The 26559-nt window shown below is 33.1% G+C and overlaps 1 protein-coding gene across 1 annotated transcript; it reads left to right on the plus strand.

Annotated features, from left to right (window-relative positions):
• Positions 1-243: 243 nt before the first annotated feature.
• LOC132749776 (uncharacterized) lies at positions 244-11344 on the plus strand (the record flags this gene model as incomplete). The annotated part of the gene is made up of 6 exons (XM_060739673.1): positions 244-386; positions 1225-1350; positions 5141-5245; positions 6536-6668; positions 7466-7541; positions 9008-11344. Coding segments are annotated over 6 exons (1399 nt in total), but the record flags the coding sequence as incomplete, so codon positions are not given.
• Positions 11345-26559: the final 15215 nt, after the last annotated feature.

Raw genomic sequence — 26559 nt, forward strand, 5'->3', positions numbered from 1 at the left:
TGAATGAGTGTTGGTTCAGTACTGAATTTATTAAACAGGTTAAATAGAATTTTATTATGTGAGCCTCTAGCAAGCAAAATATTATTTTATTCAACAAGTTCAATAAATTCTGTCAAATATTATTCTGTCAGATTGTCTCAGTTAAAACATTTCCACATGAGTACACCTATACACAATACAATATACATAGAATACAGATCTACAAATTTGATACATAAATTCTCATAATTAATTATACCTTAGGTTCAGAGACATATTAACAGAGGAGGAAACAGTAGCATTTGAGGAAGATTTAGGAGAGGTATCGTTTTACGTGTTTCAAGGGATAACCAACCGGACCAAACACTGCCGTCTAAAATGTCTCGATTTTACAGATATAATGCTTAGTAAGTTATAGAGGATATTCAAGATTTTTTTCTCTAAATACAGGATTTATTTTCATCGCGTGGTATGAAAGAAAATATTTCATGAGTAGTGGTAGCCATGACTTATCCGCCACAAGTGAAATATGATAATTTTTATACCACAACATGATAAATACAGGATTTATTGTCATCGAGTGGTATAATAGTAAATATTTCATGAGTAGTGGTAGCCACGAGTTAACCGCCACAAGTGAAATATGATTATTTTCATACCACAAGATGAAAATAAATCCTATATTTTTATAGAGAAAAACTTGAATTTTCTGTTTATTTATATACATGTACATTTTTCTCTTTTTTTTGACATTACAATTTGAAAGACTTTCCCTTAAATAAGATTTGTATATTGGCTAAATTTAGAAGAAAGTGGTCTGGCAAGACATCAGTTAAAATACATAATACTAGTACATGTTTCACTAATTTTACAGTGAAAATACAGAAAATGAAAATAAGCATTTTATTTCATCAATATTTCTCAATTTTTCATTTTTATTATATGATAAATATATTTATTACAACATTGTAATTATGTACTCTAGATTAGACATATTCAGCATTATGTTGACATGAGATTGTTTTACATGTAAGACTTATCTGATATATGTAATTATAAGTAAATATTTACATGTATTCCTGTTGTTGTTGTTTGGATGGCAAGTGACTTTTCTTCATCGGTGCAAGTTAAGCAGTCTGGTCTTCACAGTGAAATGATTTATGAATTTACTTTTATCATGAGATAAACTTCTTTCAGATTCTTATTTCTTGTTACCGTGCTAACAACTTTTTATGGGCATTTAAGGTCGCATATTCACAAAACTTATCATACAAACCTGGCCACTGTTGTCATTGAAGAAATCTCAGATGAAACCAAAAGTACTGGCTAAGACTATAGCACGGGTTGCAGGGATAAACAGTAATACAAAGGGTATGTTCACACAATCTTCATTTTCTTTCACAGATTTAAAAAATACAAAGCAGACACAAATTTTGAAATTCATTTTTAGCTCGACTATTCAAAGAATATGAGAGCTATTGTAGTCGCCCCGGCGTCGGCGTCAGCGTCCGCGTCGGCGTCTGCGTTGGTTAAAGTTTTTTGTAAAGTCAAATATCTCAATTATTACTTGAGATATTCAATTGAAACTTACAATACTTATTTATAGTTACAAGGTACATCAGATTGACAAGTTGGATAACTCTGCCTACAATATTGACAGAATTATGCCCCTTTTTAACTTAGAAATTTTGGTTAAAGTTTTTTGTAAAGTCAAATATCTCAATTATTACTTGAGATATTCAATTGAAACTTACAATACTTATTTATAGTTACAAGGTACATCAGATTGACAAGTTGGATAACTCTGCCTACAATATTGACATAATTATGCCCCTTTTTAACTTAGAAATTTTGGTTTAAGTTTTTTGTAAAGTCAAATATCTCAATTATTGCTTGAGATATTCAATTGAAACTTACAATACTTATTTATAGTAACAAGGTACATCAGATTGACAAGTTGGATAACTCTGCCTACAATATTGACAGAATTATGCCCCTTTGGAACTTAGAAATTTTGGTTAAAGTTTTTTTCTAAAGTCAAATATCTCAATTATTGCTTGAGATATTCAATTGAAATTTAAAATACTTTTTTTATAGTAACAATGTACATCAGTTTGCAAAATTGCATAACTCTGCCTGCAATATTTGCAGAATTATTTGCCCCTTTGAAACTTAGAAATTTTGGTTAAAGGTCTTCAATGATATTTACTTGAAACTTTACACATGCACTTAGGGTCATAATTGGAGGGTCATAATTGTATGTCACTGACCAAGTTCCATAACTCTATCTTGCATTAAGGCTGATTCATATCCCCTTTTCTACTTAGTCTCTTGGTTAATGTTTACATGCAAGTTTTACATATCTCAATAACTATTAAAGGTATTTATTTAAAACTTCACATATGCATTTAGGGTCATAATTGTAGGTCACTGACAAAGATCCATAATTCTATCTTGCATTTAGGCTGATTTTTCTCCCCTTTTTATACGCCCGTTTGAAAACGGGACATATTATGGGAACGCCCCTGGCGGGCGGGCGTTCGGCGTCCAATTTTGTCCGGAGCATATCTCCTACATGTATGGAGGGATTTTAATGAAACTTCATAGAAATGTTCACCACTATGAGGAGCAGTGTCGCGCACATGAACCAGGTCTCTAGGTCAAAGGTCAAGGTCACACTTAGAGCTCATTGAAAAATGCTTGTCCGGAGCAAAACTTCCACATGTATAGAGGGATTTCAATATTACTTGGCACAAATGTTCACCATTGTGAGGCGGAGTGTCGCGTGCAAGATTCAGGTCCTTGCGGCCAAGGTCAAGGTCACACATAGAGGTCAAAGTTCAGATAAAAATATGAAGATGTGTATATGGACCATTTAGTCATCATTTATTGAGGGATTGTAACACAAATGGTCATTATCAAGACTATGGCTGTGATACATATAATTTAGGTCAAAATATACAAGGTCAAGGTCACTAAAGATGATGAAATATCCAGATTTTGTAAATAGAATTTAATCAAAGGGAGACAACAAAGTTATTACTTTGTTCATAAATGACTTACACAATTACTCCCCTTTCACTTTCAATTCTAAAAATAGAATTTAATCAAAGGGCATGAAATAATCCTCTTTCTTGGACTTGAGTATGTTCTAAAGAATGTATCATTTATTTACACATGTTTCATTCATTGGTCAAGATTCTTAACTGTGATAACTATGGTGTTCTGTAGACTTGGTATTTGTTCATAAAGATCATACAGTAATTACCTTATCAAATGTAAATACTTTCTCATAGAAATTTAATTATATTTTAATTTTCAAGTAAATATCAGTTCAGCTCATTCAAAGATTAAGAATTGTAATGAAATGTATTTCCCTAGAATAAAATCTTAAATCAGAATTTTTTAGTTATTAAATTACAATTACATGTACTTTTTATACGCCCGTTTAAAAAAAGATAAAAATATGAAGATGTGTAAAGGGACGATTTAATCATCATTTATTGAGGGATTGTAACACAAATGGTCATTATAATGACTACGGCTGTGACACATGTACTTTAGGTCAATATATGCAAGGTCAAGGTCACTAAAGATGGTGAAATATCCAGATTTTGTCTGGAGCATATCTCCTACATGTATGGAAGAATTTTTATAATACTTTATGGAAATGTTCACCACCATGATATGTATTGCTCCATGCATGATCCAGGTCTCCAGGTCAAAGGTCAAGGTCACACTTAGAGCTCATTGAAAAACGCTTGTCCGGAGCAAAACTTCTACATTCATAGGGGGTTTTCAATATAACTTGGCACAAATGTTCACCATTGTGAGGCTGAGTGTCGCATGCAAAATTCAGATCCCTGCGACCAAAGTCAAGGTTACACATAGAGGTCAAAGTTCAGATAAAAATTTGAAGATGGTTATAGGGACCATTTAGTCATCATTTATTGATGGATTGTAGCACAAATGGTAACTATCATGACTACAGGTGTTACACATTTAATTTAGGTTAATATTTGCAAGGTCAAGGTCACTGGAGATGATTAAATATCCAGATGTTGTCGGGAGCATATTTTCTACATGCATGGAGGAATTTTAATGTTACTTTTATAGAATTGTTCACCACCATGAGACGTAGTGCCCTGCACATAAACCAAGTCTCTAGGTCAAAGGTGAAGGTCACAGTTAGAGCTCATAGAAAAACACTTGTCTGGAGCAAAACTTCTACATGCATAGAGGGATTTCAATATAATTTGGCACAAATGTTCATCATTGTGAGGCTGAGTGCCGTGCATAAAATTCAGGTCCCTGCGACCAAGGTCAAGGTCACACATTCTGTGCATATCTTCCCTATTGATTTGTTTTAAGGTTCATTTAACAACACAGTGCCAAGAATAAAAACTTGCTTGCTAGATAACACTTATCCATAATGCCCCCATCTCCATCTAAAGCTTTTTCGTAAACGGGCGTATTTTGTGACTATGGCACCCTTGTTCAACTTAGAAATTCATGGTAAAGTTTTGCTTGTAAGCTGTTATCTCAATAACTACTGAAGGGTTTGTGCCTTTTTTGGGACAATTTTATGCATTCATAATAATAAAGCAGTGATTTACTTGATAAAACATCTTAATAACAAGCCTTTGTACCTTTTCTGTCAAAGTTTTGTATTCATAGGTAATTAGTATTATTATACTCAATAAAACACCCTTGTTACATTACCTTCCAAATAGTCAAGCCAATACTGTATAATTAGACTCTCTCTAAGGCATATAACATGAATTTATAAAAAAAAAATTAGCCCTTTTGTGAACTTAAAAAATTTAAAAATTATCAAGGCTCTTTTACTATCAAACACTAAGAATAGTCGAGCGTGCTGTCCTACCGACAGCTCTTGTATATATTTTATTTTCATAAACAGTTGACTTTTTAAACTGATCAATAGTTACCTGATTTACTGAAGTAAATGTGTAACGATTAATTTGAATTGCTATTATCCTATTGGACAACAAATAATTTCAAACACTAAAGATGAAGAAGAATAAAATATCATTCGCTGTTGCAATATAAACATAAAAATACAAGTTATATATACGTATTCTTTTGTGTTGATGTGTTTTAAAACAAGATTTAGTTTAAAAAAGGTATTCATCTTTTATAGGTGCAGACAAAATGAAACTAACGTCAGAGATAATACCAAAGATACTGGCTGAGAGGTTGACGCATGAGGTCATTGTGACATCGGACAGAATTGTGCTACCTCGAGGTAGGGAGTCCTCTAATTGCATCAATTGCATAAATTTTCAGCTTGACTATTCAGAGAAAAGTAGGGCTTTCCTTTCACCCTTGTGTTAGGGTTGGTTGGCTTAATGTAGCCTAGACTCGAAGTTAGTATCTGAAAATTTTGCACATCTGTTTATTGTCAATTTTTTTTATTCGAGTGTGGATCAAAATTTTGTTGTTCCTTGAAGTATTTTGATTTTTTTTTTTTTTTTACCTAAGCATCTTAAAGAAAAGAGATCAAGGTCAAATTTAGAATATTTCTTTTTTTGTGTCCATATCTTAATCACACTTTGATGAATTTTGAAATAACTTGGCACAAATGTTCACGATTCAGAATCTAACACAGATTCGGTAATCAAGGATGATCTTTGTTGGGTATGTTTCTTTCTATGACACATCTTGTTGGCTATTATAATTAGGTAATATCTCTAGTATTTTACTGAATATTACCAATTTTTAAATGTCTCCCTAGCAACTAAGATATTTGCTTGAATTTTTGCGCATATTTTAAGTGTCATGATTTAAGGTTACTGACCAAGACCTGTTACTATATTGATTTTCACTGAATTATTCCCTTTTTGTGAAATTTCCTGCGATCATAAGCAATTTTCATATATAATTATTTTGTGGTTTCTTGTTACAAATATAAGATACTAAATACATTTATTATCAATATAATTATCTATGGTAACACAGTTCTCCCATTATAGACCATTTCACTTAAAGTAATAGCTATGTAAAAAGATGTACCTATATGTAGTCTGATATCTGCTTTATGACAAAAATTTAAGACTTATAAAATCTGTCATACATTTGTATGTTGCAGTTCAGATAGAAGTATCTGTCCCATGGGTAGGTCCCGGTGGGACAAATATTCTGTACCGATTCGCAAACATGTCACATATTTTTCCTTTCATATCCTACCATATTCCATCATATTTCAAATTCTTAACCTTAATAAAACAATTTTCCATGGAAATTTATGTCATTACACCCCAAACTATTTTCTTACAACAGCATATGAAATTTCAATTTCATTTATAACGGTGAAATTACGTCATCCTAAGCATGCCATTTTAGCACTTGACTCATCACTCATCACTTGGCACCCCCCATGCCAGATGAAATTTCCGGTGTGAGTAAAAACTAATTGACACAAGTCTGATATGTGAAAAAGTAAATCCACTGGTAAATGTAGTTATGTTGACTTTATGATGGAAATGTTTTAATAAAATATTATCATTGAAATCAGATATAAATGTTATTGTTTTAGGTCAAAGATTGGAAGTTAAGATAGACAATTGTCATTTTACATCCAACAACATGTTCTTCATGGATTACATGATATGTAACTGTCTGCGTTCTATAACACCAGTATATGTGACAGTCTCCAATATTCACATCAAGTATGTATATGATAGTTATGCCATGTTAATTTATTTTGTTTCGAAAAATCTATGTTACCGAGTGGTTAGAATCTTTAGGTCCTTGACTTTAAATCACATTCCCCTCACCCCTGTTAAGTTTGAATCCCGACAGGAACTTTGGATTCTTTCATGTGAGGAATTTATTCAGCTGGCTTATAGAATGTCAGTGGTACTACTCAAGGGCCTGCTTGTGCCTGAGTGGTTAGAATCATTAGGTCCTTGACTATAAAACCACTTAACCATGACTGCTATTGAGTTAGAATCCCAACAGGGACTATGGATTGTTTCAGATTAGGAAGCTATCCGTCTGGCTTTCCAAACATTGGTGGTTCTACTCCGGTGCCTGAAATAATGCAAGAAGGAGCATCTTATGTCTTCCACCTCCAGTAAAGCTGGAAAGTTGCCATTTGACATTTAAAGTTATGGTGTGATGTTAAACCAAACCAAAACAAACGAAAAAAAACATTGCATATAAAATCACAGAAAGCTCCTTTACTGGCAAATTTATTGCCTGTCAGTTTGTAGACAAATAATTTCTGTAAAACGTTTTCATTTTACAACCTAGAGTCTTCATAAATTAGCTTATTATACTTTTGGTCAAATGCTTCATTTTCATCAATTTTAAATAGTTATAATTATTATCTTTACCCCAGAATGACAGTAACCTTCGTGGTGTAATTTTCACAATAACTTTTCATTGCGTTATTGTTCAGGCAAGTAATGCATATTTACAGTTTTTGTTATAATTTAGGTAACTTATATTTTATGTTCTGTAGATCAGAGTTGATGGAAGGGGATGGTTTCACAGATTCTCTCGTGCCATTTCTTGTTCTAAGAGGTCAAGATACAGAGGTAAGGTCATAGGGAAAGTGAAATTTTACCATGATACCAAAATTTGTTTATCAATAGCTTTTGATAAGGACAAGGATGATGGACACATCTGTGTTGTCAAGCATTGACATTAACCTTTTCCACCCTAAATATCTTAAATGGACTTGTCCATCTTTAAATCTGGACAAAATCATTCATTCTTTTTAGGGAAATTTTTTTAATATGTTCTGATTAAATAGCAAACAGAACAGACCATAAATTGACGGCAGGTATGCCTGGCTGATCATGGTCTGCACTGGTCACATGGGTAGAATCTGTTGCCACCAGTAGGCTAAGAGTTAATGAACTTCTCTATAACAAGACATGTTATCTTTAATATGGCTCTTGTACCTTTTTCATTCCAGTTTGTTCATTTTTTTGCCCCCAAAGGGCGGCATATGAAAACGCACCATCTGTCTATGTGTCAGTCTGTCTGTCTGTGCGTCCCCACTATTTGTGTCCGGACTGTAACTTTGTCATACATTGAGGGATTTAGAAATGGCTCGGCACAAATGTCTACCACATCAAGAAGATGTGTCGCGTCCAAGAACCATGTCCCTACCTGAAAGGTCATGGTCACACTTTCATTTTCAGTTTGACTATTCTAAGAATAGGGAGAGCTATGGTACCCACCCAAGTGTTTTCATCATACCTTGGCTAAGTGTTTGTGTGCAAGAGGTTATCTCTAAAACTACTGGAGGGAATTGGTTGAAACTTTGCACACTTATTTGAAAGCATAAATGGAGGTCACTTTCTAAGGCCTATACAGAATTATGGTTTTTTGAACTTAGAAAATTCAACAGTTTCCAGGCTCTTGATTTACTGTTAAGCACTGAGAATAGTCCAGCACGCTGTCCTGACAGGTCTTGTTTTAAAAGAAACTTATTCCCTTTAATGAATCGTTATAACATCATGAAATGAAAAAAGAAAAACATTGCTTATAGACTTCCAAATTCTCATGTAAATTGTTAAAGATAGTATTGAAACATCTTGTTTTGATTTTTATTATACATCAGAAAAAAAAAAGAATCCTCTTTTGTCAATATTGGCTCACTTGGTTATAATAGACTTATACAGGAAGTCCTTATTTGTGTGAAACTACAATGCCCTGGTATTTAACATGTAGCATTGATTAGTGGACCTCTACAAAAATGACATAAATCAAAACCCTAGTGTACAAAATGGGTTCCGTATAATAAAGTTAAAACATAAATTAAAATTTTTAGGTCTTTAAAACTATGAAGCCAAGAGGTTAGATATTTGGCTTAAAGCATTGATAAAGCATCTGGAGGATTGTTTCATTGTAAATAATATATGTTTAAATTGATATATTTATGTAATATGAAAAATATACTATACTAAGAAAGAAAAATAATCAGATATCAGATTTTTAAATAGAATGTTAAATATTTGAAAATATTTATCCATTTTTCATAAAATCATTTCAGTTATTAGATGGATTGTCATTGAGGCAGCTGGAAGAAGGAATTCTACACGTCATCTCCCCGGACATCATGAAATTCACCAATCTTCAAAGTTTGGATATCCAAGACTGTAATCTCTACCTTCAGGAGGGAATAACTCGTAGTCGCACAGCTACTCGGTCACGACTTTGCAATATGTTCTCAGCATTCCATCATTTACATCGACTGGACATCAGTTTTAACTTTCTCATCGGTTGTCTAGGCGAGTTGCTGGACGCATTACAAAACCCATTAGACTACCTCAGTGTTCGCGGCTGTGATCTTAACGAGACCGATCTCAACAATTTAGCCAAATCAAAACATGCGCCTCATCTGCGAGAACTAAATATGTCAAAACTGTGCAGTTTCTCAATGTACGAAAGTGATAGAATAGCTCCTCTGCGTATTTTGAAAACGATGAAACATTTTCCGAAAATGACCGTGCTTAACCTTTCGCAGAACCACCTTCCGGATGACGGTATTAGAGAATTTACAGAGATTTTATCGAAAGATCTTGCACATTTGAAAGTGCTAGATATCTCGGGTAATATTATGCAATTTGAAAGTCAACTCCAACTGGCAAAGGCGTGTGCGGAAATTCCCAAAATGCAATTGGTGCGTCTGACCTGTATGAATAGTGCAGTGAATGACGATATATTTATGAATAATCATCAGATTGACGGAATGTACAACAAACTGATAGAAGTTATGAAATCTCGAGGTAGAGACGATATTCATATCGATGTTGTTCAGTTATCGGTAGGGATACTAGTCGACTGGTTTGATTTCATAAATGATTGACAAGATGCGTGGATTGATGTTGGATAGATGGGACAATAAAAACGATCTGCCTACAGAAGCACTATGTGATTTAGAGGCAACATTTTATAGATTTGTGAATGCCAAACCAAGATGACTTGTATTTTAGAAACTTAAGTGTTAACGGGATAATCTACAGCTGCATATGTCTTGAATTGAAATTTTCTTTCATTCACTACAGTTCATTGTCTGCCTGTTCAGATTTTTTTTTTGGGGAAGGTTATAAAAGCAAGTTGTTTTTTTGTGTAACTGAGCCTTGACAAATGAAAAATTGTGAATTTTAAGTTATACAAATGAACAGCATTTTTAGAAAACTAAGAAATTTAAGCATTGTAAATTGTTACCTGTTTGGGACCTGTGATTAATATGACTTTTGAGTCTTAAGTAACTGCTACCGTATGTTTTTTCATTTATGTACAAAATATTTTGAAATAGCATTTAACGTTAAAAAGAAATATATTTTCTATATTATGTTCAACAAAATAACAGACTGTATTGAAATGTTTGACTAAAACACATTTGATAAAGTGTACAGTTGGAAACTACGAGATTTTATGGTGTTTTATGTGTCATTTCAAATGAAAAGTATGTGAAAAAATAATTGTATAGCTTTTCATTTAAGATTTTGCCTCCACTTATGAGTAAAATAAACATAGGAATAGAAAGAAAGGCAAAATACATTACATGTAAATAGAGTGATGTTTATATATAGATGGACAAAAACCATTTATAAATCAGGTAACAGCATGTAGAACATCCAAGGTTGTCTGTGGCTGAATGATAAGATTTGCTGACTCATGACAAATTGATCTACACTGCTTTAAGTTTGAACCCCGCCAGGGCATTTAGGATTCTTTCATGTGGGGTAGCTTTCTAGCTTGCTTACAGGAAGTTGGTCATTCTTGGTGTATATACTAATGCCTGAAAAGCCAGTGATGAATGTAGAGGCACCCCAGGTAATCATCCAATAGTAAATCTAGAAAGTTGCCATGTGACTTTTACAGTATTATTAGAACGACTAAAATGTTATTGAAATGTAAATACCTATGTAACAAATCAGCAACTATTTGTAAATATGTTTAATATATTGTTATAAATATGATGTTATATGTTCAAATTTCAAAACAGAAATACATGAAAGGCAATAAAGAAATATAAATAGGCCAAAATAGCTAGCTTACTATCTACGCAGAGCCAGGCAACAAACTGTTGCCTACAAACTTAAAATTTTCATCTTTATATCCCCAAACTTGATAATGAATTGTTCCAAAATCGGGAACTGGAAATGTTTATTTAAGAAATTCTGCAGATTAAGGTTAAAATTAAAAAAACTGAAAAGATGTTGTACAGAATGTTTTATTGATATATTTGTGAAGGAAGTACTAACTCATAATTTTGGAAGGCTTTTGTTTAATGTTATTTTTGATGAGCTTGCATACATATGTTCATATGTTATATACACAACATGTTTCATATTGATTAAAGCCAACGTTTTTCAGGTTATTTTATTTTGTTATTCTGATTTACCCCAATAGTCCTCGTCCAGTTTTCGGCTTACTAGAGTCTAATGTTCTTTATTCAATGTTTGGGATTCTGGTATAAAAAGAGTACACAGACATCGTTTAAATTAACAAACAGAAAAACTTCAATCACAAGAAAAAGACCAACATTCTTATTGAGATTCGAACCACCAGCAACAAGAAATGGGCTTCCGTAAACATTAGGACACTAGAGCCTCATAGTTGCTAAGTACATAGAATGCTAAGGCATTTCTAAGAAACTTAATACTTCATGAAGAACAAAATACAGAAGAAGATATGCTTTATTCAAACGTCACAATACACAATTGACGAAGCCATTATAGCTCATAGTAACAGTTTTGGTATATAAACATATGATTTATTTGTCAACAATAAATTTGTCAATATAGTTAACAAAGTATATGTAAAAATAGTAAGATACACTACGCTTACAAGCTTTGAATACATAGAACTCTAGTTGACTATGTAAATGTAGGTAAACTATAATATTGTAACCAAGTGCTATTTTTAAGGTTTTTGCTATTCCCAAGAAAGGTAACTCTGTCGGCCTTGTTTGATTATGTCCCCTTCCCTTGACCACATTTGCTATTTGCTCACCTGGTCACTTGAGGTCATTCTTTGTGTAATCAGAAGTTGATGGTCATAGTGACATGAATATATGTTTTTCTGACTAAGAAATTATTACTTAAATATTAAGGTTTGAGGAATTTGGTATTGTTTACAGCATAATTAACAGCACGGTGAGACAGGTACGTGTGATATAAAAGGAGTTTGATCCACAATCGGGCTCGTTGCTATTATATGTTATATATGATGGTATGTGACGCTATGCTAACTAGTACTGCTATGAAATGTTGATCTTATGGACTGTATGTAATATATTGGTGTCTACTACAAATTGAACAAGAACCAGCAAACCTCAAGTTCTGTTTTGAATGAAAGGACAACTGGGTCACAATATGAACGCCGGTGTAACCTTGTAAAGTGACCCCCATAGAATAATGACCCCCCGGTCATTATTTTATATAAAATAGTGACCCCTTCTATAAAATAATAACCCCCTTGTATATAAAATAATGACCCCTATATTATCTATTAAATATTGACCCCCACCTAACATAATAATTATATAAAGTCAACATCATATTACATTTGCTTATACGTGTTGTTGCTGCTTGTGGTACTGCTGCTGCCACTGCAACAATAACAGCTGACAAAACAACAGTAAAATTCAGAGGTCCCGTTAAGAATAAGCGAATATCTAATAAAAAAATTTAATGAATTTTAAAGTACTAATAATTGCTTAATGCAAAATTCTATTGAAAGAGTGTTCATTTTCAGTTAGAAGAGTTTCGGTTAAGAATGAGTTAAAAGCCCAGAGCAAAGCAACCTTTTTTTCTTTTTTCTTCATATTTCGCCTTCATTTAGGCAATTCAGCTATAAAGGCCATCATCTTTATATAGGTAAAAAGGAATTTGAATGAAAGAAATTAGTTCTTTATCACTTAACCTTAGAACTAGCAACACCATGCATATTAAGCAAACATCTCACGAGGGCGACAAACAGTGATTTTTATCAAGCGGAAAAAAATGAATCAATATTGTTAAAAAAGAGGAAATGACTACATACTACTTTGTATTCAAAATGATTCGGCAATAAACTCACATTAATAATGCACTAAAAAGCAAGTTCGAAATGTAAATACTGTTCTTAATAAGCTGAACAATTACACAATATGACCGACAAAAAAAAAGACACCTGCTTAAGTCGTTTGTAGTTTTCCATCGACAAAATCGTCTATGGTACTTCTCTAAACTTAAAAGAATCTCGAACTATTAAAATCATTTAATACGGTGTTCCGTTTGGACAATTGTGACTTTTAATTTAGTCTGTACCCGCGATGCACGATGGTACGATGGTGAAAACACTGGGTACGATGGTGAAAACACGATGGTACGATGATGAATACTCGATGGTACGATGGTGAAATCGCGATGGCGCGATAGTACGATGGTGAAAACACAATGGAACGATAGTGAAAACGCGATGGCACGATGATGAAAACACGATGGTGCGATGGTACGATGGTGAAAACGCGATGGTACGATGGTGAAATCGTGTTGGTACGATGGTGAAAACGCAATGGCACGATGGTGAGAGTGCGATGGAACGATGGTGAAAACGCGATGGCACGATGGTGAAAACGCGATGGTACGATGGTGAAAACACGATGACGCGATGGAACGATGGTGAAATCGCGATGGCATACCATACCGCGTACCATATCGTAAATCGCGGCTTAGGATGAAATAAAAAAATCACGATTGTCCAAACGAAACACCGTTATTTAACGTCCGTCATAAATAATGATATTTCGCCATACAAGACAGTCATGTTACTTTAATTTCTATGTTAAGTGCGCACGAATGTTGTTTTCACAATTAATGCCCTAAGAAAATAAGCCTTTTTATTCCAGTGTCATTCATTGTACAAAAAAGCCATTTGCTAATTAAAGAAAAATAAAATATCTGAGTCACACAAAATGAAGGAACGTTGTCCCTGTTTCTGAATACTCACTATCGGTGCAATATAATTGTTTGTTTTTTTTTTGTTTTTTTATTTTTCGATATTTCAATGTCGGTCTGGCAAAATACCTTTATACACTTTTCTTTGAATTGCGATAACATAACGCATCTTTCAAAAATGAAGCTATACTGACTTAGGTTGATGCTGTTGTTGTTGATATTTCCAAGTTTTTCCCTTCTTCCTCAATAAGTGGGCATATTTGCATTGTGTGCAGTGCAATGTAAGCATTCTGAAATTGGAAACGGGGATCTGGTCTGAACTTTAAAAAAGTGGCTCAAGATCTCATTTAAAAAAACATGTAACTGACGGCAAAATATCTCATTTTTGATTGTTAAAAGGCGATTGAGGCATAGAAAAGGACTATATTTATTTATAAGTGCTCAATTTATCTAAACAAACTATTACTGGAGGATATTAATTGAAAAATGAAAAGTGCAATACTATATTATGATGTTCTTTTCAGCTCACCTGAACCATTGGCTCAGGGAAGCTAAATTTAGGATAAATAAGATTGTCAATTGTCTGTCCACACTTAGTACGGTATTACTCTATTGGTCAATCAAATTAGATCACAGAGCCCATTTATGGAAAACCTTGTTAACTAAACAGGGCACATACTCAGCCCAAATTTCCTGGTAATTTGTCAGAAATGTATTTCTGATGATTGTTAGCTTAAGTTTGAATAGTGTCTACCTTTAGCATACAGCCCAAATATGAAGAAAACCTTGTTCACACTAAAGTGGTTACATTACCAAAATATCCTGGAAAGATGCTTGTGATTTATAGCTCAAGCTTGGATGTTGGTCAGCTTGGATGAGAATCTAGGTCACAAAGCCCAAATATGGAAAACCTTGTTAACAGAACAGGGCACATTTCAAGCCAAATTATCCTGAAAAGTTGTCAGAAAGATTGTGATTTGTATTGGGTCATCTTGGATGAAAAACTAGGTCACAAAGCCCAAATATGGAAAACCTTGTTAACAGAACAGGGCACATTTCAAGCCAAATTATCCTGAAAAGTTGTCAGAAAGATTGTGATTTGTATTGGGTCATCTTGGGTTAAAAACTAGGTCACAAAGCCCAAATATGGAAAACCTTGTTAACAGAACAGGGCACATTTCATGCCAAATTATCCTGAAAAGTTGTCAGAAAGATTGTGATTTGTATTGGGTCATCTAGGGTTAAAAACTAGGTCAAAAAGCCCAAATATGGAAAACCTTGTTAACAGAACAGGGCACATTTCAAGCCAAATTATCCTGAAAAGTGTCAGAAAGATTGGGATTTGTATTGGGTCATCTTGAGTTAAAAACTAGGTCACAAAGCCCAAATATGGAAAACCTTGCACATTTTAAGCCCAAATATTCTTGAAATTTGTCAGAAAGATTTTGTTGGTTACTAGCTCAAGCTTGAATATGGGTTGTCTGGGGTGAAAAACTCGAACACAAAGTCCAAATATGGAAAACCTTGTTAACAAAACCGGGAATATTTTCAGCCCAAATATCCAGGAAATGTGTCGGCAAAATTGTTTTGGTGATTTCTATCTCAACCAAGAACATGGTCATCTGAGGTGAAAAACTAGATAACACAGCTCAAGCAAATTCCTTGTTAACAGTTGATAGGTCACAGAGCCCAAATACAGAAAATTTGGTTAACGAAACAGGACTCATTTTAAGCCAAAATATCCTGGAAATCAGTGAGAAAGATTTTTTTTTTGATTTCTATCTCAACAAACAACATGTGTCATCTGGGGTGAAAAACTAGGTCACGGAGCCCAAACATAATAAAAACCGTTAATAACACACAAGGTAACATTTTCAGTCCAAATGTCCTGGAAAGTCAGAAAGGTCATTTTAGTGTTTTCTTGCTCATTCGTTCTAATTTGGATTATATAGTAAAACTTTATTAAAAAGCAATTACCATACTCAGGTGAGCTGTATAGTGCCATCATGGCCCTCTTATTTTCAGGAATATTAATATTTAACAGCTGAATATCTATTGTATATGAAATATGTGAATAGAATACAGTTTATTTATTTCAGATATTGCTTTATGATGTTTATCTTTACTATGGTTAGCTTTGAAAAATTATTTGCAGATTTTTGAAAACTTGTTTTTTGTATTGATAGCTTGACTGCTTTTCATTTGTATACATTTTTGTATTTTCATAATTTTTCAATAATTATAAGTTCTGCTTAGATCCTTCTCAACCTTCAGGTCACTTGAAAAATTCTGTCTACATGCTTATAAATAAAGCTCACTGACCAAGACTCATAACTCTAGCATGAATTGTTGGTTAATTATGTCCCTTTGTATATTTAAAGAATACCTCGTTAAAATTCTTTTTCATAACAACTAGATATATTTTTACATGATTTTAAATTATTCTATATTTAATTTTAGGTCACTGTCCATGACACATAACTTTAGCATAATTTTAGCCTTTGTTGGCTTTTAATTGCCTTTAAAGATTTTGTAACATCAAATAGATGATATCATGTTGCATTTACAGACAATCTTGATTTCAGTCAAGCACATTATTGTAGTTAACTTCATTGTGTGCCCTCATTTAAAAAGTGGGAGCATACTGTGATAAGGTTAGTCTGTCTGTCTGTACATATACCCTGTTATCCTTGTCCGATGGAAAAAACCCGTGGTTTCTGTTGCATTACTGATGGCCAGTAGATGGCTTGTATTGATTTGAAGATCAAAAAGTCAAGTTCACAGTGACAAATATGCCACAGTGAAAATCAAATGAAGTAGGGGCATCAGTGTTCTATTGACATATTTCTAGTTTCATTTAATATATTTTTCATATATTTTTCATTTTTGTTATACCTATTTGTAATTATTTTTTTCACTTCTTTTACTAATGTTAAATAAAAATGTTGAATAAAAAATTCATTGTTTGTGTTTCATTTATCTATATTTTCATTTTTATTGCATGTTAAAATAAAAAGTGTTGAATTAAAATCTTTATTGTTTGTGTTTCATTTTTCTTATATTTACCCAAGAAAGTTGCATTTCTATCAGTAAAATTACAAGGTTAACATAATGGTATATCTCCATGCAATTCTCTACAGAACAAAAACAAAACTTAGTTTTTGCTTGATTAATATAGTGTGAATAAATTGAGAACATTGAATTGAAGTGAATTATTTTTTTTTTTTAAATCCACATGTGTACGATAGCTTGATATTTGAACAATTTAACTTCAAACTTCTTTTAACTGTGTCAATTTTTTATTAGAATTTCTGTAATTAAAGGCCCATTCGCCCCAGAAATGCATTTATTTTTCAAAAACTTTTTATTTTTGAATATCTTGTTTCTGGTTTTAAAAAATGTTCAAAATTACTCATTGGAAAATAACCTGAACAATCTTTTGCTGAGATGTTGTCATTTGCAATTTAGTACAGTTTTTATTTGTTTGGGTCGTCAGACCAAACAAATAATGGTAGCGAAATTTCAGAGTCGAATGCTGTTAATTGCAAATGCCTAAAGTAGTCCACTTTTTTGAAGCGGTTACTTCCCTTTATATATACACTAACGCCGAAAAATTCAGGGGAGATCAATGCGTAATGATTGTCAAATGACAGGCGCATTAATTTTCAAGCAAAGTAGTCCCGAATGGTCGAAAATTTCTAATATTGTTTCATTCTTTATAGATGTACATGCTTACAGTAAGCTCCATGATTATTTACATCTGTGTTAAACAACAGGTTTAGTGTCGAAATAATAAGAGTTACAAACCCTAATATAGAATAATATGGTATCTTCAGGCCTATAACATATATATCGACCGTGGCCGAGGGGTTTGCACGCTCGCTTATGAATCGAGAGGTCTGGAGTTCAAAACCCAGTTGAGGCAACTCATTTTTTCCCCATTTTATTAAGTCAAATAAACATTAAATTGACTTTCAGTGTTGCAATTAGTCTTATAGCCAATTTACTACAGTTAAAACACCGGAAAGCATTGCTGGCGCTTTACAAAACCAAATTGGTCTATAATCTCACAACCTTCACCTTTCTGACATTCTGAGACCCAAACAAATTCAGCGCCACCTGTGCTTTGATTTTTATTAGTAGGCCTATTATAGTGATTTAGTACAGTGTATATTGTACTATTTAGTTTACATTTTGCCGCTTTTTAAAACAATTAAATTCACGTTTATTGCTTCTTTCTTCATGTGATACATATCTAACATGTTCTAAAACCTTAATATTAACTTTATAAAGCTTATGATTGTCCTTTATAAAGAAGCAGTTCTAAATTAAATCACAAGGCAGGTTTGTTCAAAGTTAATGACTAATCTGTTCGGTTCCAATCTATGTAGTGAATTTATCAATCATGTAAGCTAGGATGTTATGCATTATAATATGCGTTATAATATTGTGATTGAGTTAATAGACCACTTGTCCCTTGAACACCGCTGTGGGTTCGAATCCCGACAGGGTCTTTGGATTCGTTCCTCTTGAGGAAGCTATCCAGCTAGCTTACTGAACGTCGGTGGTTCTACTCAGATGCCCATCCATGCCTGAAATTATGCACGGAAGGGGACCTGAGGTCAGTAAAGCTAGAACGGCGATCGCCATATATGACAAAATTATACACTGTGTGGTGTGACCTAAACCCAATCAAACAGACTGAGTTAATAGTCACTGAATCTGTCATGGGTCATGTGTGTAATGGCTGTATGGTCGAAAGCTGCTGCAAATGCTGAGTTCGTTTTCATTTTATGATATTATCAGCGAACAGGACGTTAACTATAGTGGTTCTACTACAATGTTTCACAATCCTCTATAAAGTCTCGATAGGAATATTACATCATAATCAGTTTTTAATTAACCACGATGAATTTTAAAATCATATTAAAGTCAATGGGGATATAAGTCGCCATATCATTGCAAAGGGAGCAAAAATTCTTCCTTTGTATTGGGAAATGTGCACGCTGTTAATGCGTATAAGGGAGGTAAATCCGCATTGCACTATAACAAACTCCTCACATTGATTACCTCCCTTTACAGATCTCTACTGATAAGGGGAGATCACTGCGTAGGAGATTGGCACTATAGAGTTTGTAGTTGTCTCCATTATAAGTTAAACTAAAAAGATACACGGTTGAAGTAAAACTGTTTAACTCGCATAGATGTTAATTTTAGTTTTCCATATATATAACCTTTATCACCTTAAATATATTAAAAGGACGTGCCCATCCTTCAATATGGACAAAACTATTCATCATTTTCGGGAAAAGCTCAAGATCAGTAATGACTTCAAGTGAATTGGTCTTTAATGGAAGTTCTGTAAAACGTCAAATTACATAGAGGAGTACATCATGCCGGCTCGCCACGGCGAGCCGGTATTACGGTAGGATTTTACTGAGAAACAACCTAAAACTCCGAAGCTATCCAAAAATTTAATCGAAGCTTGGCTTCCAGCTTTCTACAAAATTTATCTATCAGGGCTAGGATCCAAAATTATTTAGCCAATCAAATTTAATCTTACATAGCGTCAAAAAACCTTCCAATCGCAACTACTCGGCCCTTTCCGTCAGTCTTCGGATAAGGACCTCGAACACAATAGTATGAATACACAGAACGGATGCGGTATTCCGTCTAACCTACGCTAAGAAACTAAATATGTAAACAAATAGTAATTTAATGCTGGGAGTTGTTGACACGTTTATTTCCAATATATGTAGTAAAAGTCCACCTGAAATAAGTGAATTCATAGGTACAAAAGCAAACAATACATTATTTATATATTTACTAATATGGCTGTGAAACCGAAAGTACAAAATACCAACCTGTTGACATTTGGTCGGATTTATTTAAAATTGAACATCAGAGGGCATATTTAAATAACAAATTGTTGTCGGACATATTTTCAAGCATAAGAGTACCGGAACAGACATTAGATGTCTAATATATACATTCGTTTTACATTATCTCTGTTTCTGTTTACATCAGTAAACCACGTGGTAGAACTACTTTCAATCCGTATTGTTTCCGAGGTCAATATTGTAGATAATGGCCGAGGCAGTTCCGAATGAAAACCTTCAATTTTCACGCCATTTTTAAAAACCAGCAAGTATTGTTTTGAGCGCAAAGATATAATGATGATTAAAATGTTTGTCTTTATGAATTCTTTTCAATAAATCATATTAACACTGACTTCTGATTTAGCGATTTCACCTGTTTTCTCTGTAGTAAGTTTTCGTTTGGTTAATTAACATAAGTGTACATCTGGTTCTGTGCATTTTTTATTTTTCCCTTTTTTCCGGTCATTTTATCCTTTCCGGTATTTAGTGTATGTATTTACTGGCCGGGATCCGGGACGCCCGGGATCCGGGATCGTATAAGATATGGAGGAAAAACCTAATGAACTATATTTTGTGTTGATTGTTGTCGTAATGAAAGGCCATTAAACGTTAATTTTTTTATTGTATATAATGAACGTTAAATTAATTTAACTTAGAATATAGATATATTTAGAGCTATTTATTAACAAACTTAAAATGCGGAAATCACAATATTTATAATTATATGCCTAATAAATTGGAAAAATCAAAGACTATTTTCTTGAATTGGTCAAATCCCGGGATCCCTATATGTTTGAAAAACGATCCCAGCTTTTCTGAAAACTATATACTTGAACTGGCCAATCCGTGAGATCTATTTACGTTTTAATACGATCCCCGGCTTTTCTGAAAACTATATTCTTGAACTGGTCAATTCCCGGGATCCCTATATGTTTTAATAGGATCCCGCTTATCTGAAAAACATCTTCTTAGACTGGTCAATTTCCGGGATCCCTATATTTTTTAATAGGATCCCGGCTTTTCTGGCTGAATTGATTGACAACTTGTGTTTACTTTAGGACTTGTCCCTCTCATTCCAATACTAAATAACATACATGTATTACAACTTAATTTTGTATAAAGAGACATCTTTATGAAATCTACCTATCTAACATTTTGTGGTCAAGGTCAACAGGGCCATATAGTAAATGTGCATAGACATAGGTTCTTCATTCAATCTGTTTACATGCACCTTCATATATACTCATACTCATCTTGGTTAAACTGAGAGAACTTTATATGTCACTTTCAGTCAATGAGTTTAAGATTTTGAATTTACTGGCCCGAATTCCAGTTTTGAATTTATTCTACTAAATAATTAACAAAATTTTCTTAAATTTACACTGGCCTGAACTTATATACACTGGCCATCGGGCACCGGGCAGGTGTTGACTTCACTTTTATTTTGATGTTCGCTGAAGTCTCTTCAGCTAACAGAACTGTCATTTTTACATTTAAACACACCCCTTGAAAAAAATTACGAAGCGAGTCGCTACTAGCTTTTTTAAAAGCTAACCTTGTATGGATATCTAAATTGAAAATCGGTTAAAATAATATGTGAATTTCCGCTGATCCAGATGTGCACAATATCACCAAATGTGAAAGAGAAATTAGGTCAATCACAGGGTATGTTTTCAACAGTTTCAACGTTTATTGAAAATTCAAATCGAAATGTGATTTCTACCCTCTTGACTTCTATATATACCATTTTTTTTGTACCGGATTTTGAGCACTCCTCGTCGAGATATTCTTTCCGTCGTGGGTTCTGGTCACCTCCCTTGGCAGAATTGTAATCTAATCCTGCTGTAAGGGGAGATCACTGCGTAGGAGATTGGGTTCTGGTGTGTCCAAAACATCTAACGCATATGTAGAAAATGTCGCTAAACAGACCCAGAATACAGAGTTTTTACGAAGTCATACCCACCAAACGATGCTTAACATTCAAACAAACCATTGGAACATTTATTGAGATTTAGCTCCGAACAAAATTTTATCTCAATATCGGAATGGAATAGTATACATGTACATATGTTGGAGAGAAAATACAATGTCGTCGTAATATAAAACACATAAGTTGTCTTTAAAATGAATTATGTAATACCTTAAGTGTCAGTATACAACTTAAAGCTTGAACGTATTAAAATTATAAAGTATTAAATACTAAAAATACAATCTATAATAATCTAGCTCCGTGATTAGATATGAATAAAAGAAATCCTAGAATAAAAATCTCGCTGTTACATTATTCATAAAGGACCTGCATCTTCCGACTCGTCAATGATTCTTTCATATTCCGTTGTTTGCTTATCGTCTGCATCTATATTTTGATCGTCTGCTACTGCTGGGATGTAGGTTGCCGCGTGCTCGTCGTCAAGGACTAGGAAAATTCACCAACCAACTTTAAGGTTTGGTTTTAAGAGTCGGGAAAACTCACCAACTGGATGTTCACGATCTAGATACGGCAATCTGGTTTGTAGTGAGAGAATGTTTTTGCTTAGGTTTTAAGTATCCAAAAGTGACACGTTTGTCTGTGCTGAAAGCATAAACTTTATCGCGTACTGAGTATACTTTAGGGTGTCACGGTTAGAAAACAATTCATGCTAACCTTTAAAAAACTAGATAACCGTGTTAAACGTTTAATTGACCTTACTAATAAAATCCTTAGTCTAAAGATTTTCAACATTCACTAAAATCCTTAGTCTAAAGATTTTCAACATTCACTTTGCAACTATATGACAAGATACGACATTTTGTCTCAAATGATAAGTATGGAGTGACAATTTTCCGATACTAATTTAAGTCAAATACTTTCCTCGGTTACAGGTTATTGAATTTTCCAACCGGTTTTAGCTAAAAACCGATGGTACCTATTTAAACACACGCAGTGCTGAGTATACGAAGGTAGAATTTGGAATAATGCCAAATGAATCTGTCAATCACAGGAGCTTGAAATTCTATCAATAATCGTTCTTCTGTAAAGACCGATTAAAAAAATCCATACCTATAAATGCATGGATTTTTTTTAAAATCGGACTTTAAATTATATCAATAATCGCTCTAAAGTCCGATTAAAAAAATCCACATGTAAGTTTGGATTTTTTTAATCGGACTTTAGCTATTATTGATAGAATTTCAAGCTCCTGTGCTTTCAATGTAAACAGACAGTATACCGGAAGTAAACGATATCCTTAACAATTGTCGTCTGCTGGAAATTCTATTTCTCCATACCTGATGTATGCAGTTTGACAACTTTTCCACAGGTGAGTTAATATTATAATTATCTAGAACAATTGACAGGCACGCAAATATAAGATACAGTTGTTTGACCGGTTCCAGCGCATTGACCAGTTCCGAAGAAACAAGCGAGTCACTAAGTGGCGGCACGGCCGAGTGGTTAACGCGTCGGACTAGTAATCTCATGATCGCTAGCCGCATGGATTCAAACCCCGTCAGGGGCAAGTCGTTGTTTTCTTGAGCAAGAAACTTTACACTCATTGCTCAGTACTGGTTGGTTCCAGGAAGCTTATAGCTTCCTACACAATCGAACTCAAATAAATTCTGTATGAAAATAAAATATTTACTGGTTTTGTAGTTTATTGACGTTCACAAATAAATAATTTAGTCAACATTCTATTTCGGCTTCTAATAATTTTCCTCCGATTATTAAATCCACAGACACTTGGGGTTTGGAGTTCAAAACGCCTTTAAAATCCAAATAAAATGAATATTTGTCAATCCCAGCATATGTACTGATCATATATATCAAAAAAACTTAATATAAGCCGTTTTGAAATAATTTTCATATTTCAACATCTATAATAATACACAAGATAAAAATGTTCGCCGGAAAAAATCCGCACCCCTACCGTCATAATCATCATGTAAACGCCCGTTTAACTCACAACGAGTGAAAAATGTCCATCGGTTAAAATGTTGTATTATTATAGATGTTGAAATATAACACGGGTATGTGATAAAGATGAATAGGAAACAATAAATGTTTCAAAGATCTATAGAATTGAATCCTTAAGACTTCAATATGTCAATTACAAAAAGGTTAGTGTCACATTCAGGCCTGTTTTCTTATTTATTGTGACAAAACATGTTTTTACTTACTTGATCAAAATCAGACCGATTTGGTAAAGGGTCGATATGTCTGGGGCCAAAACGTCTTTGGGTCGAAAAAAACTTGTAATCAACTTGAGTTAACTATATTTCAACTCTTACATTTACAATGTTATGCATGGGCGTTGAACTTACATACTTGAACCCGCGCCATTCATTTTCCCTTGTAACAATAAAAGGAAGTACCTTCTACCAAGCGATTTACGTTAATGCCACTGAAATGCAAACACACAACTTAAAAAGAAATTTTTATTTTGAATATATATTAAAATGACTAATTATCGTAACGTTCGTCTGATACTTATTGTACTTCTTTAATCTTGTGTCAAAAAAGGGTGTGATGTGTCAATTAATTTGAAGTGTTGAGCTACAAGACCGATTTGTTTATTTTTACTTTTTGAATAAATATTTATTTAGACGCGTATTTAAAGTTCAACAGGCATGTTTATGTTTAGATAGCTAAATAACATTCACCATGATTATTTTATTTTCCCTGTTTATTGATGATGTAGAATTATTCTTAGAACAAGATACTAGTAGAGGCCTTCAAATTAATGACATTATACTTATGCTATTACTTTTTTGCTGATGACATGGTTATACTAGGTAATTCAGTTTTAGAGTTAAATACAAGTTTAAGTATTTTACATACTTATTGTAAAAAGTGGAGCTTAGAAGTCAATGTAGAAAAGACTAAAGTGGTTGTTTTTAGGAAACATGGTGGGTTATAACTAGAAGAAGAATTTTTGTATAATGATATAAAGCTAGATGTTGTTAATAATTTTAATTACCTCGGTGTTATTTTTAACTATACTGGCACATTAACTTCAAATCAGGAGCAGTTAGTTGGAAAAGCTATGAAGGCCTTGAATATTTTACTTATTCATTGTAAGAAATACAATTTAAAACCAAAAATCTTACGCCAGTTATTTGATTCTTTTGTAGGTTCTATTCTTTGTTATGCATCTGAAATATGGGGTAACAGTAAGTCAAAGGAAATAGAAAGAGTACATCTCAGATTTTGTAATTTAAAAAAGATATTAAATGTTAGGTTAAATACATGTAGCAGTTTACGGAGAACTCGGACGTTATCCATTATTTGTAACAAGATATGTAAAAATATTAAAATATTGGTTAAAGCTATTACAAACTGATAATGTTATTTTGAACGAAATTTATCACATGTCTTATAATGATTGCATAGGTGGTAAACGTAATTGGTTACATAATGTCAAAGATATGTCGTACACTTATGGTTTTATGTTTTATGGATGTATGGGAGAATCAAGGTTGTGTATGTTATAAATCATTTCAAATTTAAGCAACGTGTAATAGATCATTTTTTTAGAAAACTGGCATTCTGACATTAATGATAGCCCAGTTTTGCATTTGTATAGTAATTTAAAGAGTGGGTTTAGTTATGAACAATATTTAGATCTTATACCAGGAAATCTTAGAGCTTGCATAAGTAGAATACGTATGCCTTCACATACATTACTGATACAAACCGGACGTTTAGGTGTTAACAGAATTCCTAGAAATGAACGATATAGTATATATTGTTACCTTCGTGATATCGAAGATGAATACAATTTTATATCAGTATCTACCTGTTTTTTTTTGAAATTCGTAAAAATATATTAAGAGGTACTACTACGAGTATGTTAGACCAAATATATTCAAATTTATTGAATTGTTAAATTGTAATAATAAAAAAATAATGTGTAACTTGGCTTACTATATCAGAGATGCTATGGCTAATAGAACATCCCTGTCTTATAATATGTAATAATGAATGGTTAATCCTCTCTGTTGGAAGTAAACAGAATATATTTCATGTTGTATTCTCTATCTATATTTTCATTGTTAACGTTACACTATGTATGTTAATAAGGTCTACAGCAATAATTATATACATTAAATGTCATGTGACTATTGTATGGTATATTTAAATTGTACAAATTGTATGATGATGTTAATTATGAGTAAAAAGGTTGCACTGTATACGTATTATCTAGAGGATATTTGTTTGTTTGTGTGTAAGATGAAATTTTATATCATCGAGTGGGCTTTAAGAACAGTATTCTCACGAGTGGCGTATCCGAGAGTGAGAATACTGTTTTTAAAGTTCACGAGATGAAATAAATTACATCTTACACAACAAACAAACAAATGTTCTTTTTATTTTATGCTTAAAACAAGGTAAAACGAAATTTCCTTGATATTAACTATAATATTAAAATCTGTTTTCCTCACGGGTAGCCTCTATTATGTACATGTATTAGTCGATTTTCTCACAAAATAGAAGAAGTCTTGGGCTGAAAAATAAGTTCGACAATCACCGTTAAATGGTGATGATATTATTCATTTTATTAAAAATATGAATGATCGCTTGTTTTAATAATAAAAACAAGCAATTATAAAAGGATAAGAAGTCCAACCATCCATCCATATTTCTGTTACTTACTAGTTAAATGTAAACGGCCTCCATTTTTAAAAGTTGTGCAATTCACGGAAGGAAAATATTTGTGTTTGATTCAGAGGGATATCATTTGTATTTGTGAGTCATACACCTTTTTAAAAGAAAGAACACTTATTTGAGGATTGTA

This window comes from Ruditapes philippinarum, unplaced genomic scaffold (assembly GCF_026571515.1).
Source record: "Ruditapes philippinarum isolate M1 unplaced genomic scaffold, ASM2657151v2 ctg2034_1_1_1_1, whole genome shotgun sequence".
NCBI classification, from domain to species: Eukaryota; Metazoa; Mollusca; class Bivalvia; order Venerida; family Veneridae; genus Ruditapes; species Ruditapes philippinarum.